Genomic DNA, 16,728 nt, shown 5'->3' with positions numbered 1-16,728 from the left:
TGATATGAAATTGTTCTATGTCTTTTGTCAATGTACATGTCACTTGTACAAAATTGAAAAATTGAAAAACAAACTTTTTTTTTTCTTAATAAAGAACAGAGAAAAGGGGAAAAAATAATTAGCCGCAATATCTATTTCATGAATGTATCTCACAAATAATTGGTGATAATGACTGTGTGTTCATAACCATAAACACTTAGCTAGGGAAAGTCTGATCCAAATGACACAGATCATTGATAGAGGGTGTCAACATGAATGGCAGCCACAATTCTTGGCAAGTAAACTGCTCTCCTCCTTGTTTTCTCACTCACAGTTTGGGGTGGGTCCCTGGTTTCTCAGGAGACTGCTGAATGTGAATGTATTGCACTCACACACTGATGCTGAAAGATCTCTGCATTAGGCCTCACCATTGTTTGAAGGAGGTCCTTTCCTCACCAGGATGAGACTAACAAGCAGCCTAGGTGTTTCTTTCTGTGATTTCATATTCCATGACTCAATAATTTAATGAAGAAGGAAACACAGTGCAATACTATTGCGTGTCCAGGCAGTATTTCAAAAGAAAAATGTTATTATCCTTCAGCTACCAAACATCTTTATGAGCACCAGTCTTATTCACTGCTTTAAGACTAAGTATTCATGTGATTATTTCTTCCATAAGAATCTCATGTCTTACATTATAGACATTTTAATTGTGAGATAATGAATAATACGAATCAGGCCTTGATCCTGTTCCTGCCCCTCATCTATGATTTCTTAGAAAAGCCAATGGATTAATGCCCTTGGAGAAGGCATTAGCATGGGTTTGCAGGATCACAACACAAATACTGTCTAAACACAAAATCCCACAATTTATAAGCATGCAAGAAGCAGCACTGTTGGAGAGAGAGAGAGGAAATCTGATGGTTCATTTGCAAAGCCACAGGTTATGGTCCTGTCCAGAAATGAGTGAAGCTTAGAAAAAGGAGAGGTGTGAGAGGAAAAGGGAGGTGGGGCGGGGGATGAGGAAAGAGAAAGAAAGGGACCACACACAATGAGTCTGCATTGCTTCTTCAGCTGGAATACTATTTCAGTTCTGCATCAACAGAATTTGTAACAACAGGTTAGCACTTGAACAATTCCAGGTCAATCTGCAGGATTTCAGAGCAAGAGAAAAGCAGCATCTGTTATCTTAGTTTAAGAGCAAAGTAGAAATGCAGAGCAGAGGAAAAAAATAAGTAAACGTATTTGTTAATCCTAGTATCTTGTTGACTGTTTTACGTACCGAGGAAGGGGATGGTAGAGGTCATAGGGCATGATCTGCTTGTATCCATCACTGTTAGGAACAATAATGCCAACCTTCTGAGTTGAAGGTACACATAATAAAATAAACACTAAATGATTACATGATACAACTTTTTTTACACAATATTACAAAAAACCCAAGAAACAAAACTAAAAAACAACAACCTAACAAGATATTTTACCAAAATTGTTATCACATTTGAAGAAAAACATATGCTCACACCCTACTGTTTCCAAGTTGTTCAAAGAATAAACAACCAATTACTACTTTATTCTTATGAATATCTTACTGTTTGACTAAGACGCAAGCCATTACCACAAGTTTACCAAATGAGTGTTCCAAATATTTTTTTTAATTTATAAGGTTGCTATCTGCCATTAAAAAAAAAAAAAAAAGAAAGAAAAGTAGTTCTACACTTAATAGTTTCTTGGAGCTTGGATCTAAAGTCACTGAAGACAATAAGGGAACTTCTATCTACTTGAGAGAGCCCTAGGTCAAACCCTTTTTTAGGCTATTATATGGTTGTTTCTGCCCTTTGGATATTTTTTTACATTTTTCTTTTGCAGGTGTCAAGATTAGAAATTCAAGGATTTTCAGTGCAAGAATTCAAATCCTCAATTCTTTCTTCTCTACCTTAAGTCAGTCCAATCTCATTATCTTCAGAATCTATCTCTTTTTTTTGGGTTTTTCTGGAAGAAAAAAGGAGCTGAAGAGAACAGTAATGTATCAGGTTATTGTTTGGTTGGTTGGTTTTGGTGTTGTCATGACTAGTTGGCCTGGTTTGCTGTAGTGTTATTGGTATAGTATCTAAATGATATAACATCTAGAGATTATAGAAAACAATAGTTTAGAGCAAAATTAGTAGTTATCTGAACCATTATCATTCCAGTTACGTGAGAGATGGATGTCACTTGACTTGAAGGAAACTACAGGGTCTCACAGAATTTCTAGCCCTTTTGATAGATTCTGACTCAGAGTAATTCTACCCGTGTTGTCTCCCAGCTATCAGATATATCTATTAACATCAAAAAGATGATCACAAATCATCTCACCTATCAGTTTCATCAAAGCCACTGTGCAACAGGGGACTTGGATGGGGCAGGTGGGCAGACATATCAGAGTGAATGCCAATTGCATTAAAATAAAAAGTGTGTCCCTACCCAAGTTAGTGACTGAGGAAACTGGCTGAAAAGAATGAAGCTTCTTTTTGAGAGCCTTATACCAATAAGAGGTACTAAGTACGCTCCTGCAGATTTCTGCAAAGGGGAAGGATCAAAGGAGGGGGAAGGGAGAAAGTATTCTCCGTCCTCAGCACAGTTCACTGAAAAATGATGTAAGCATTCAAAGGAGTCTTGTCATGTTAAGGCCAAAGGGCTCTATTCTCCTTTCAGTCAACAGGGTTTTTATGTGCATAACTTGTCCATGATAGGAGAATGGATCTCATTGTGTTTTCACAGCGAGGAGTCAGCGCCAGGTCAGCAAGCTGGAATTTTCCAGCTAAAGCGCAGGCAGATGCTGGAGCCCTGGAGGTGTGTGATGGGGACTATACAGGCCCTCTAAGCATAGCAGCCTCTGCAGTCACACGAGCCCTCTGTGTCAGTGTGCATATTTGCATCTTCGGAGATCTGCCTGTCTCCACAAAACTCTAAAAATTTTGGAAATGCATGTCTGGCACTGGGAAATTTTGGAAAAGACAAATGGGTCATTTAGATAATGGCAAATGAACTTAGCTTGATGGATAAAGGCCTGGAAAAGTTTGAAAAATTGTGTACTAGTGTTTTAAGAAGACGGTAGTGGACTTTCTTTTTTTTTTTTTTTTTTTCATGTTTTTGGGAATCTCTGCTGTTTTCCTGACTCTTCTACCACTGCTAAAGTTCCACCCTGAAGCCTTTTGCACTTTCCAGCTCATCAGTTTGCTGAGGAGCGGTTGGAAAAAAGATTAATATACCAAGCTCAGAAATGAAATAATTATACTATAAAAGCATCTACTGCCTAAGGAAGAAAGAGATTTCAAAACATTTCTCACTCATTGGAGTGCGAAATGTTTCTTTCTAATAAACATGGTCTGTATGCATAATCCAGGTCTACATGCATTAGAATGCATAATATCCAAGGCCATTCCAATGGAAATAACAGTACCACATCCAAACAATGTTAGGAAGATTAAATAACATTTACAAAGCACTAGATTAATATTGTCATTGGAAAGGTTTTACCCTTGAAGAATTTTGCATATATAAATTGCATTTCTGTAAATGGTATAGAGCTCCACAGAATTACTGACACTGTAATTGTGCAAGTGAGGAAGAAAAATACCACAATAATACACAATGTCTTAATTTATTACTTCAAAAATCAGCTTGAAGATACAGCAGAACAGCAGACAGTCATTGTACCGTTAATAGCAACTGCATCTTTCCTAGCTTGTCATGTGTTGGGGTTTTTTGTGTGTGTGTTCCACAAAAAAACACCCACCCAACCAACAACCAACCAACCAAAAAACACAAAACAAACAAACAAGCAAACAAAACCCAAAACAAAACACCCCAAACCAGCAGCTTAAGTATTCTATTTGAAAAATGTCTTAAGATATTACTTTGATGAGTCCTGTACTTTTTGACAGGATAAATTAGTTTAAATTCCACGAATCTATCAGTCCTTCATACTCCTATTAAAAAGACAGAAGACATCTAGTTGATGGGCTTTGTTCACTGTACATTACTCAGACAATGCAAAGGGGATATTGTGTTAAATTAACAGAGAAAATAATAATAATTCCTCCACTATACTGGTATTTCTGGCTGACGTGGGCATAGCTAACAAGACTCATTCACACAACACCTAGAGCAAACTTGCTTTGGCAGGAGCAGGATCACAAAATAAATTATTTTGAAGAGCTGTTGTGTTACATATGTCTGAAATCTCCCATGCCTTTCAGACCAACAAGTTGTGTCATATACTCTGCAGACTGGTTTGTTTTCCTCCTGAGTGCTGGCAGCTTCAGCACAGTTGGTCTTCCAAGGCACAAGTCCAGCTGGAAGGGGAGCTGCACATGCCAGAGGTGGGTGTGCTGCACCCAGGCCTGCCACCTCTGCAAATGTTCAGCTTTCTCCTGGGACCCGTGCCTGCAGCAATGCTCTTTGAAAGCCATGTTTGGCATCGTCTTCTTGGTAGCTGCTTTTCCTCCTTAAGCTACCCCCTTAGCACGAATGACAGGCATGAATGCCTTTCTCCTCTAGCTCCCGGATAACTCTGACAAGGCACCAGCCCTTCCGGCCTGCCTCTCCTCCATGCTCACGGCTCTCAGGTCAGGCACTTGCTGAGCCAAGCAGGGGTACTGGGGCTGGAGCTGGGAGAGGAGCCAGCAGAGAGAAAGGACATCTCCTGAGATGCCTCAGGGTGGTGTGAACCTGCATGGGGACGAGTGTCAAGGCTGTGAGTGAATAGGAGCACCTGCTGCTCCTGTGCGGGTGCTCCTGTACCCTGTCATGCCAGTGCCCAGCCTCTGCAGGACACCTGCACACCTCCAGCTTGCAGCCTTCACTTCTGCTGTGGGTTCTGTTTTCCTGGGGTTTTCCTACCTATGCTGCAGGCATAAGGCTGCCCACACTCCTGAGTGTCCAGAGTCAGGCTTTTCTGACAGGGACTTGCACAGTCAATACTTAAGCCTTCACTGAAATCTGACAGACTTGAGAGTAAATGACCTGCATGGTGGGGACTCTGCCATCTAAGCAATGGTCCAAAGTATGTCTAAGATATTGATAGCAATCAAATAGCATAGCAAATAATAATAAAAAATTGAAGCAGCTTAAGTTGCCTGCAGACAGCTAATTCATTAAGTGAAAGGAAACATTCAGAAGACCTGAAAAAGTTCATCACAAAAGACAAGAGTTTAACATCTGAGCCAGCATCTCCCCGAGAGCTATGATTATCACAGGACTGCACCTGTGATACTGCATCCACCCCTCACCTTGTGTATGTAACAACAACGCTTTCTGACCTGAAACACAGGTACTGAGGCCCTCAAATAGATGGTGTCTGTTAATGTTTCCCATGTGTTACTTTGTAAAAGTATTTCCATTCAGAGATGATATAGATAAAATCTACAGTAACACCACAGGTACAGGCAACATTGGCTTTTGAATGCCTGTTTTTGCCGGTAGCGAGTATCACAATTCTCAGTTATGCTATTAGTGTGACTTACATTTCTGGGTTTTGGACCACCATGCTTCACTCTGAGACATAGACAGTATTATGATCAACTTATCACTTTGCACTCTATCAGTATGTAACTTGAAGAACTACCAGGTATTTTGTATTTATGTATCCTTTTATAGGGTTGTATTACTTTACAGACAGGTAAATGCCAGTATCCCCTACCTGAACATTTAAAAATGAAGTCAGGATGCTTAAATAACCTACTTAAAATGCAAAGTACTGCTATCCTTTTGTGTTGACCTCCAGAAAAACCTCACACTTTAGACAGCATGTCTGTTCAGTGAACAGTACCTCATGTTCATCATAAATGACTTGTTCATGGTGTAGAGATTTTAAATTCTAAGAAATATATGGTTTACTCATTGTTGCCACAAACTGCTAAAAATTAATCCCTTCACAGGGCTTGAAATAGGTATTATCACTGGAAGCAGCAAAAGCACTTCCTTCCTGTAGTGTGACTGTAACGCTTCTAAAAATCTTCTCCCTTTTTTATTCAGTTTAGTGTTTTATGGTGGTTTGGATAAACAGCATTTGAATTTATTCTGCAATTCACACCTTTTAACACTTTGACAGACACTTCCTGGCACACCCTCCCTGCCTGTTCTAATAAAATAATTTTCCAGCTTAATTTAAATGCCTTTTGCCCTGCCCAGAAATTCACGATTTTGAGTATTTGTCCTAATAAAATTGCCTCTTTAGGCATTAGGAGTATCTGCAGCTCATCTTTATTCTGCTCTTGAACTCAGGTGACCCTGATTAGGACTATCAAAACATTGCCACGGCTATCAGATCCTTCTCTGTCTAGAACTCCTACCTACCACCATTTCTACTCCAATCTATGAAGGTTTCCAATTCAGCCTTCCTGAAAATGTACCTGATAGTTCCTTTCCTGATACTCTGAATTGTTTTTGAACTCCTAAACTTCGGCCCCTTTTTCATGCATAATGCATCACACTAGCTCATTTCTCCAGAAACCTCAGTAGTCCCTCAGTAAATTCTGAACTGTTCTAAATCACCCTCCATAAATATACAGTTTGACTGACTGATGTTTGTTGACTGTGCTCTCTTGCTTGCAGGCAGCATACTTTTTGCTAATACCAGTCTCAGTTTTCCAGCACGTGCAACTTTAGTCACGCTGGTGGAAAAGGCTTGTCATGCCTTCTACTTTGATGACTAAAACCTTCACATCTCATCTTCCCCTGGGAAAGGCTATCTCTTGCTGTCTTTAGAATCATTCATATGCATATGTTGGCTGAAGAAATTGAGATCAGACCCTGCAATCAGAGGCGACCCAGGTTCAGAGAGCACTGCAAGACAGAAAGGCTTTTTCAACCCCCCTGTAACAAACTAAGAATTTAAGTAAAAACGCAAATCCACAGAAATTACCATTTGCCTGAGGCAGAGATCTGGAAAGGGCATTGTCACGACCGGTGTCTCACATCCATGAAAAAAGCTGTGGTGGTGTCAAAAATTTGCATATTTTATATTAAAAAGTATTCAAAACTAAGTTTAAATGTATCATATATCCCAGTCAAGGGCAATAACAATAAATGAGTCATTGTGTCTCAGAGCCCTCTCATCACTGCAAATCTATGGCTGCTACTGTGTAAACCTTAAAGTGCAGCCTGTCCTTTTAGGAACATACTAGAATTCCAGTTTTGTTCATCTTCCTGAAAGAATTTTGTCAAAATGGGATCAACTGCACTGCTGTGATACTTGGCATATATTTGCTATCTAATATAATAGCTTTAGGGAAACTGATAGCAAGGAAAAAGTATGCACTTGGCAATTTCCTGCTTCAGCTGCTAATTTGTAATGAAGTGAGGAGACCTCTGATACTGATTAAGAGGGTATTCTATGTTGCCCTTTTAATCATTCATATTTACTTATTACCACCTCATTTTCCTTTGAAGGAAATACGTAAAAGTTGGCAGGAATGTGTCTTGCACTGTTGCCCAGGAAAAATTAAACACTTTCACATCACCAAGTATATTGTGGACTTCTCACTAGCGAGAGTTACTCTGAATGGCCATAATATCCTAGCAGTCTTTTGTGTGCTTTTACTTGTACTTCATTGCTCTTGTTGGATTAGCTAAAAATAACAACAAAAAGTGGAATTTTGTATAAGTTTCTTTTTGCTGATGCCTGCCTCCACCACCACCCTGTATGGATAGTTCAGTGAGAATGCCAAAAGAAAAACTTTGCTTTTGCTATTTTGCTGGAAAACTCCATAAACTGTGGATATCTGAGAGTTCCCTCAGGTCTCTGAGTGTTGAAAATCTTGTTTGAACTAGAGATTGTTCCCAAAACTTTCCACAAATACTAACATTATTGCTGGTGGGAGAGTTACAGATAATTCTCTAGGCAAATTCCAGGATTTTTGCTATGCATATCAGACTGGCATTATTGGCAAAGTGTTAAGAATCCATGTGTTAGAGTCTTGTTTATATGAAATTTTTGAGACTGTTGCTGCATGACGTTAGAATCTTCGTTGAAGATGCTCTTAGTAATCTTTATACACCATTGAAATCTCCTGGTAAAAGCACCAGCAGAGCTTTTGTGACTCAGAAAACATCACATTATCATGTAGCAGAAATAAGCAAAAAATGGAGGAGAGTGCTGAAAATACAGAACAGTGCAGCTGGGAATGTCACTTAAAAGCCAAAGATGAAATCTAGAAGCAGCACTGTTGTTGCTCCAGAGAGTATCCTCATGAGTAGGTGAATGATGAGTGGGGTAAAAGTCTCTTTCATATTTGTAAAGATTTCTTTTTAGAGGAATACTTCTTATTATAAAAGAAATGTTATTTTCAGCTTATAGAACCTCAGAGTTGTCCTATGTGTTTAGCATACCCAGTTAAGTCAAATCTAATTGATTTTTTCTCAAAGCAGAAAAAAATTCTATTCACCTTTTATTAGAGGATATGAGACAGAAGGATACTGATGACAGGTAAACTGCTTCCCTAAACCCTCCATCCTGAGAAGTTTTGGGTAGTTAAAAGATTTACAATTAATTAAATCTGTCAAATCTTAATGCTTGATTTGATTTTGCCGCATAGTAAGCAGAGTGGACTAGATGGAACTGGGTACTATTCACATCAGCAGATATTATACATCTATTTGCCAGTCAAATGTGGACTGTTGCAAAATCTTAATGGACTGTAAATGAACTGTTCTTTTGTTTCTGTCTTTCTAAGGCAGGAGATAGACCCTAAAGAGGGCTGATGTAAAGGCCAGACAGAGCATTGACAGTAAGTAGAGACAAAAAGGGACTTGGTGCCATGACACATAATCTATCCTGCAAGACACATAATCTATCCTGCAAGACACTGATTACCAGTCTCACCTAGCTGGGCAGGCCACATTTACATAAGCCAGAAAAGGAACATGTAAAAATCATGTATGTTTGATAATTAGTCTTCCACACACTGCTTATTCTGTGAGTATGGGAGAACCTGGGTTTGCAGAAAGAAAAGTTGATTTGTTTTCCATGTTCCTTCAGACTAGGCTTTTTTTTGCTACTCATGATGCCACCAATACTGCTAATTATTGCCATAATAAGCACAATAAAGTGTTTCTATGCACTGTCCCTACACAGGCAACTAATTGCAGGCCCACATGATACTCCTGGTATTCATTTAAACTTTACTTTCAGCCTGCCCTTTGCTGAAAATTTTAGTGTAAGCTCTCCTACAGTAACCCCTCTCAGTTGCTTTATTCAGCACCACTGTGGTCTTCCACAATAATTTTCTGTGGTGTTCATTGACACACCATAGGACCAGTCAGCAACCACTAATCAGCTATGCCTCACTGGAACTGAGTTTGCCAGAAAAAATGAACATCTTCATTTTATACCATTGGAGCTGAGCAGCTCCCACACAGCAAAGACATTGCAGAGCCAAGATGCCCTCCTTGATCCTGCTCCTGACCCCATTGTTCTGCTGCACCTACCCTCTTCCTGACCGTAAGAAAGCACTGAGATTCCAGAAGTTACCACAGATTTCCTCTGGTTTTCTGTCTGAGATGTTGATTCTTGAATTCTTTACAAAAGCACTTTTGAAAATAATCATTTGCAATTTGGCATTCCATGAGGATGTTTCCAGAAAGCCAATTCCTCTCTGTTACCGTCTGTACCCTGGGACTTTTCAATGACTCTCCCTTCCCTCAGGGTCTTTATATCAACAACTTTGCCTTGTTATGTCTTATATGAAACAAAAATTGCTTCCTGACATCTGCCTAGCTGTTTTTTCTCTCTCTTTCCTCCCATGTACCACACAGTCATCTGTCTTCCCATTTGGGAATATGTCATTTAAAATTATTAGGAAAAGTATGGAAAATATCCATAATACAAATTCCACAGGCAAATTACATATTTGACTGAGAACTGTATTTAAAAATCCCCAGCAACTTAGGCTTAAAAAAAAAAAAAATAAGGCAGATACATCTTATAGGTACTGTGAGAGGTGAATCTAAAAAACAGGTTCCATATTGCTTCACACCTTTCAGCAATCCTTTTTCTGAAATGTTCATGTTTCGGTCTCTTACTTGATCATACCTGGCCTCCACTTTACTGATGTTTGTCTCAAATAATTCAAAGAAGAATTCAAAGAAACAGTTTTTGATCTGAGAAACTCACTGAGGAAAAAATACAAGAACTTTACTGTACTAAGGTTTCTAATTGTAACTGTTGATGTATTTAAGTAACCTGACAAATTACACATTTTTTTTGTGGAACCTACTAGAGCAATATAAGTCAGATACTGAACCTGGCAGACTACTGTTAAAGGAAAAATGGTCTTTGTGCATTGTGTGAAAGCAGTTGAAAAAGCACTTCTGAATACACGCTTAACAGGAAATACTTTTCACAGAGTTCTAGTGAAGCTAACTGATTAATATTATTTCGTTAAAACATCCTAGTGAAATACATGATAAAATACGTAACTTAAAGAATATACAATACAGCTGAGATAATGTTGGATTTTGAGATTTGATATTTCCACTTTTTAATTCTGGGAGATTTTCACTTCAGATTTAAAAATTTATGAGAACATTTCTGGCTTTTAATTATTTACAAACAGAATTGCCACTAAAGATATGTTTATTAGAACAAGGAATATAAACTGCCATACACTCTGGGTAAATGTATCTTTAATGACAAAGAACCCTAAGTGTTAACTTCAGTTATGAAAAGTCATTGAATTTTAATGAAAACTTTCTAGAAGAGGTAAAAACTATCTTGAGTTTGGAGTGATTTGTTATGCTCTGATAATACCTAGCTTGTCTAAAGCTGCTATACCTGGTTTGGGAAGCAATCATCCTCAGTTGGGTGGATATGTAGTCCCATAGATCCCTAAGGCATCCTTCTTTACGGATTAGGACATCTTTTTTCTGTGGCAACCCCCAGCAATCTGAAGGGCCACAGCAACTTTTTTAGGTGACAATTACTTAAACTTGCTTTATCAAACTTGGCACAAAACTAGTTTAAAGGGAAGGAAGCAGGTAAATGACTGTCTTTAGGTATCCTTGCATGCATGCCTGCTAGGCTGCACTAATCCATGATTTGGTAAAGCCACGTAAGAGGACCAAAACGTTTGGATTACACAAATAAATGCTTGTGGTTTATGAGTGGCTGCAGAGTGTCTTCCACTGAAATTCAGGGGAATCAGTGAAACAAAGAACTGCTCCTTTTTGTGATTTTTTTCCTTCTCTTATACATGGGAAATCTGACCTTGTGATTTTAGCATTTTCACTATTAATCTTCTAAGGAAGAATGCTCAACATGGGAGCAGAGAGGAGTCTTTTGTGAGGGGCTGAAAGGTTAGAATTAGAAAGGTTAGAATTAGAAAAAATCTCTGTTTTACATTCTTACAAGCTACCATGACTGCAAGTAAGCTTTTTATTAAGGAAAAAATGTAAAAAACCCATAAAAATAATGCCTCTAGTTGTGATGACAAAGATTTTCCAACATTTTTACCCAAGAGAATTCTTTCCATCTCACTAACACTCAAGAGACATACGTTGATCATGGGATGGTATAGTGAACAATTTGTTTTCTCACATTTTGTAATGTTTAATGAGGCAGAACACAATTTGTGGGGAAGAAACAACCATTTCAAATCAGTCTTGCAGTGTTGAGGTGCTAAACAGAGGTCTTTATCTACACAGTGCATCCTCAGGATGAAAAAGAGGTTAAATTACGTAGTCTGAATGAGATTGTAACCAATAGCAACACAATTTTTTCCTGCTTTATCTTACTCCTTTAGAGCCCATCCTCTTTTAAAACTAGAGGTGACTGACCTTGCAGGACAAGGATCCAGATTACATTCTTGAAGTTTTGGCTTTGGCTTGATATTTTCGGGATAATAGTGACAGTATTGATCTGCTACTACTCGGTTGCTTCTCAGATCAAAACATTCAGCAGATGTCAGTTGATAACCTGGAATACACAGTGGGAGAAATAATATGTAATGTGGTGCTCTTCCTATCTCTCTGTGAAGTGTATTTAAGATCTGGTTTGGTCAAAAGCGAACTGAAAATATCAGTCCTTTGGACATAACAGCTACTGTTTTACAGACCAGAATTGAAAACAAGAAGTTAAATCACATGTAGTGGGACACCTATGATAACCAGTGTGGTCAAATAAAAATTCAGAGGCCTAGAGGAGAAAGAAAATACAAAAGCTAAGGTTTCTTGGTCACCAAGGCTTGTATACTCAATTTCAGTTCAGAGTGTAAAGCCGGTGGTGGAGATGGAGCAAATGGAGACATATTGTGATTCCAAAGGTGCCCACATCCCATCAGCCCTTATGTTTGACAGCTGCAACATTAAATGCATTTTGTGGATATCAAAATGTAACTTATGTGCAGAGCTTCGTACAATGCTAAAAGATCTACAGGCTACTACTACTGTTACTACATCACTCACTCCCTACAGCTAGATGTAACTATTTTCATTTTCAGATTTTGCCCATTTTAAAGGTCCAAATATCAGTGCAGAAGTTGGGACAGATCCTGTATGCAGACAACTGTTTCTGGAATACAGTGGTAATTCATTACCTCCTCCACAGGATGCTGAACAAGGGAAAAAATCAGTTTCCCTCCATCGGTGAACGATAGGCTGATAGAATATAAACTGAACTGAACTGTCAGCAGCACCAGCATAGCGGATCTGAAAAAGATATAACGCCAAAGAGTGAACCTGGCATAAGTATGGGGAAGAAGCATTCTGTCACATGTGTCTTGCAGCTTTGAAACGTCTTGCAGCTACGTGAAATATCTGAGATACTTTGCAATAGGAAAATTAAATGAATGAAACAGAGCATAGATTGGAGGCAAAATCTTGGCTGCAAAACACAGTCAAATAAATATCTGGGCATAATCAGTGGCATTTTTGACCAGTCTGAGACCATCTTCTGAAATAATGAATGCACAGTAATTGCATGGTTAGTTCTACTGAATAATTTTATGGGGACAGAGGGTATAAACTTATCTTTATTCCATCAGAAAATCACTTACCATTACCTGCTGTCCCTGTCACATTGACATGGATTTTAGATCTTTAATATTTCTCAAACACCTTCTGAGACCATGTATAATATATTAGATAGTCCAGAGTAGAAAATGGGAAGCTGCGCTGTGAGAAATACAAAAGTACAAAAATCCTACTTCAAGATATTTTGTTTCTGAGCTGCGGCCTCTTTCTAATTCTTCTTTGTGGTACTGTCATTATTATAAACCATCTTTCTGCTTACATTATTTTGGCTTCAAAAAATGCTCCTTTCAGTCATAGGCATGGACTTTTGGCTGGATCTGAGTGCATGTTTGGAAAACACTCTTTAGAGCCTACAAGTAGTGCCAACTTTTAAACCACCTGAGCTTCACTATGCTTCCAGTACTATTTGTGCTGAATGGATTTCCCATGTTAATAAGAGTTTGTAGTGCAAGGAGTGCAGTAAGAAGAGAGACATTAATGCTGCTAGAGCAGCACCACTTGCACATGACCCAGGAACAAAATCCTTCCTGTTTGGTAGCGGTGATGATTAATATGGTAATGGGGACTTCAAAATCTCTGCAGGACATCCTTTGTCCTTACCTCTAGGCCTTTGCACAAACAGCTGGCAAGGGAAGAACAACAATGCTGTTACTAAAAGACTCTGCTATTTGATTATTTGTCCTAGGACATTGCATCAGTCTTGCCTAGGCATCTCTGTGTCAGTGGTATGATGCTATTGCAAAAGTGAAAACTGACAAATCTCAACTAGAAAAAACCAAAACTTTCTCCTAGACAGTACTCCTACTCTCAGGAGCAATCCCTCATTGTTCTCTCTCTCTCTTTTTCTCTCTCTCTTTTTCTTCAGACAGCTTAAATATTTCATCACTGCCTCCTTATTATTTTCCTACGTTTTTAACAAGTTGCCCTGTTTTAGAAACATCTTTTTTCAACCTGCCTTTCTTTTCTGTCTCTCCAAACACCAAGGGATACTGTCAAAGAGTAGATTGTGAAACAGAAGCAAAAATATGACAAATTGAGCTGAACAATGTAATCTAGGTTATTTGTTTTGTTTTCCCCTGCAGATAGACAGAAACATGATTACAAATCAAAGTATATATTGAAAAGAAGGAGAAAGATGAAAATACTGCAGAATATGTTGATGGCTGTAAGAGATCTGGCCCACCGAGACTAAGGCTGCCCTTTTCTAATTAGAGTAAACAGTGATGTAAATTCCCAACAGGAAAAAGAAATACAGCTGTAGCAATACAGCTTCTTCAGCAAACAGGAGGCCTTTTGCATGGATTAATACCATTTGAGGCTATGTGTTAGAAACAGGATATCTAATTCCTTGTGTGGGGATGGTGCATTAATCACACACTTCAGAGGGGTCTTTCTGGGCTCATGAAAGCCTCCTGCACTCCTGGGAAAAACGTTCTATTGTGCTGGAAGCCATTAGGGGAGGTTTCTCAACTGAATGTGAAGAAAAAGCATTCACTGGGGAGAATTTTGCTCTTACTCTTTGTTTTTTAAGCATCGTCAGTGATTCTTAAACTCAGAAGATCTACTCAGCAGTATGGTCTTCAGTGAATCATAAAGAACAGACCAAGAGCTCACACACAGCCTACTATAAAAGGAAGGAGAGGAAAAAGAGTTCACATTAAAAAAAAAAAAGAAAAGTCAGGAAGACAGAAGAGTTCATCTCCCTGCAGACTATTCCTGCATGTCTGCACAATTATGTGTCTGTTTTGACAAAGAGAAAAGACAGATGTATGTCTTTTCCAACCTAATGTGGAAGTCACAGACCTGATAACAACATAGGTGGGAAAGAATTACAATGAGCCACAGCCATGAGCTGAAATCATACAAAACAAGCAAATGAAAGAAGCAGGCAAAGTACAGTTTATTTTTTCAAGGAGCACTGTAAGCAGAAGAGGAACAATATATGATGATTTCATAGAATAAAAATTTCTTTTTGATTTTGTTTGACAGTTTGCTAAAGCTAAGATCTTGATCCAGGGGAAAATATCAGTGGCTGCTTGAGCCTTGCAAAACTCTAAGTGAGACTTGATAGATAAATGCTTTAAGAAATGTCCTGGTTTTGCTGCAGAGGGCCAACTTCTACACATTGAAATACTCAGCTCTGGAGTACGGTTTTACCCTTGCAGTATTTGCAACACCCTGCTAGCTGTGAGAAATGCCAGAGCTTCAGAAGGAGACAGTCAAGTGAGATGGTCAAGGAGATTCTCAAGTGAGGATCTTTAGTTAGTCCTCTAACAAACAGTGTGTTTTGTATGCTTGAGTCACTGTACCAGAAAAAAATGGTAATCATTCCTTCTGTTTGAAAATAAAACTCTATCTAAATGTAGTGATAGCAGGCAGCAGAATCAATCAGAACTCCCAGAGCACTCAGCCCTGCATTTGTACGTTGCAAAACCCCAGAGATCATCCCTGCGTTCCTTTAGGTTTCAGAGGAATTTAAAGTAGTCAGAACATTAGAGCATCCCTCACCACTTTGTAAGACCCAAGACAATATCACCAGTTTTATACAGAGTTGGTTAAAAGTAGTGTCCTTAGACTATCCACTACAGTCACTAGCAACAGATGTACCTCTTTTTTTTTTTTTTTTTTTTTTTTTTTTTTTTTTTTTTTTTGGTAGAAAGAGCTTGGAAAAAAAAAAATCTTTGCTGCTACCTTGCTTTTTAAAATTAATTTTGTAAATGGCTGGGATTGGCAAAATGCAGGATTGATTTTGGGGATATCTACAGAAAGCTGAACAGAAACAACAGACCTCATAATTTGAATGCAATAGCAGCATCATCTTTTTGAATTATTATGATCTGTCCTGTGACTAAGAGACTGCAACCTCTGAGTCTAACTTCGTATTGTGCTGGTTTTCCTATAGCCCTAAATGTGATGGTTCACACAAAAACAAAGACACAGGCAACATTCCTCAAAGCCCAACCGTTCCGTGACTGATTTTGGCAGCATATGCCTGAACCTTTTTTTTTTCTTGTGCTCACTTAAGAACACAATGGCCTGGCCTACAAAACTGCACTAAGCTTACTTGAGCAGCTCTGAATTTTAATCAGTGGTTTATAAACAGCAGTGATAACCAAGCAATCATCAATGTAAACTGCAGGGTTAAACCATGAAAAATGTATTTGATAAGATGTTCTCCTTGTATGAAACCATGTGTTTGGTGGAGGAGGAAAGACACGATTCCTTTCTTTTGTGTGTGTGACCCAAAATGGGGACAGGGAAAGGGAATTATTGTCACATACTATGTTTTGTCTTATGAAATCTGACCTGGTATATTGTATATATATCATGGAGCTCCATGTCACTATACTTATTTAAAAAGTTCTAATAAATTTTTCCACATTACTACAAATGCTTTTTCCAAGTGCCAAGTCCCCAGTCATTTGGTTTGATTTATTAATGAGAATTCAAAATTGAAGTCTTCTAAGTAAGATACAAAGAAACTGGGAAGGAGGGTATTAAGAACTATCTTCAGTGGCATACATAATTTTGTGCATTCGTGTCAGTAAAAACAAAGTTTTTTGTATGATGCTTTCCCTTCTCTACTTAGAGTGCTTTTTAATATTCCTATAATATTTGTCTGTAGTGATACTTCACACTGAAAAAGAATAATAATGTGCAAGAGATTTGCTGTTGCTCATAATTTGTTCATGAAGAAGGAATAAGAGCCAGGCATTTTCTTGGGAAAATAATTTTACA

The 16,728-nt window shown here is 38.4% G+C and overlaps 1 protein-coding gene across 5 annotated transcripts in view; it reads right to left on the bottom strand.

Moving 5' to 3' along the window:
* ADAMTSL1 (ADAMTS like 1) overlaps positions 1-16,728 on the bottom strand; it is a 438,476-nt gene that overhangs the window by 103,605 nt on the left and 318,143 nt on the right. For 3 of the 5 annotated variants that reach the window (XM_065046188.1, XM_065046190.1, XM_021295430.2), the window contains 3 exons: positions 12,555-12,666; positions 11,797-11,935; positions 1,262-1,312 (listed from right to left, as the gene is read on the bottom strand). In XM_065046188.1, coding sequence (XP_064902260.1) covers positions 1,262-1,312; positions 11,797-11,935; positions 12,555-12,666 — 302 coding nt within the window. The remainder of the gene's footprint in view (positions 1-1,261; positions 1,313-11,796; positions 11,936-12,554; positions 12,667-16,728) is intronic. The other 2 variants (XM_065046189.1, XM_065046191.1) reach the window with 1 other exon arrangement.

Source organism: Columba livia, chromosome Z, assembly GCF_036013475.1.
Source record: "Columba livia isolate bColLiv1 breed racing homer chromosome Z, bColLiv1.pat.W.v2, whole genome shotgun sequence".
Classification (NCBI taxonomy): Eukaryota; Metazoa; Chordata; class Aves; order Columbiformes; family Columbidae; genus Columba; species Columba livia.
Note: the sequence above shows the minus strand (reverse complement) of the source record. Positions and strands in the feature narration are given on the sequence as shown.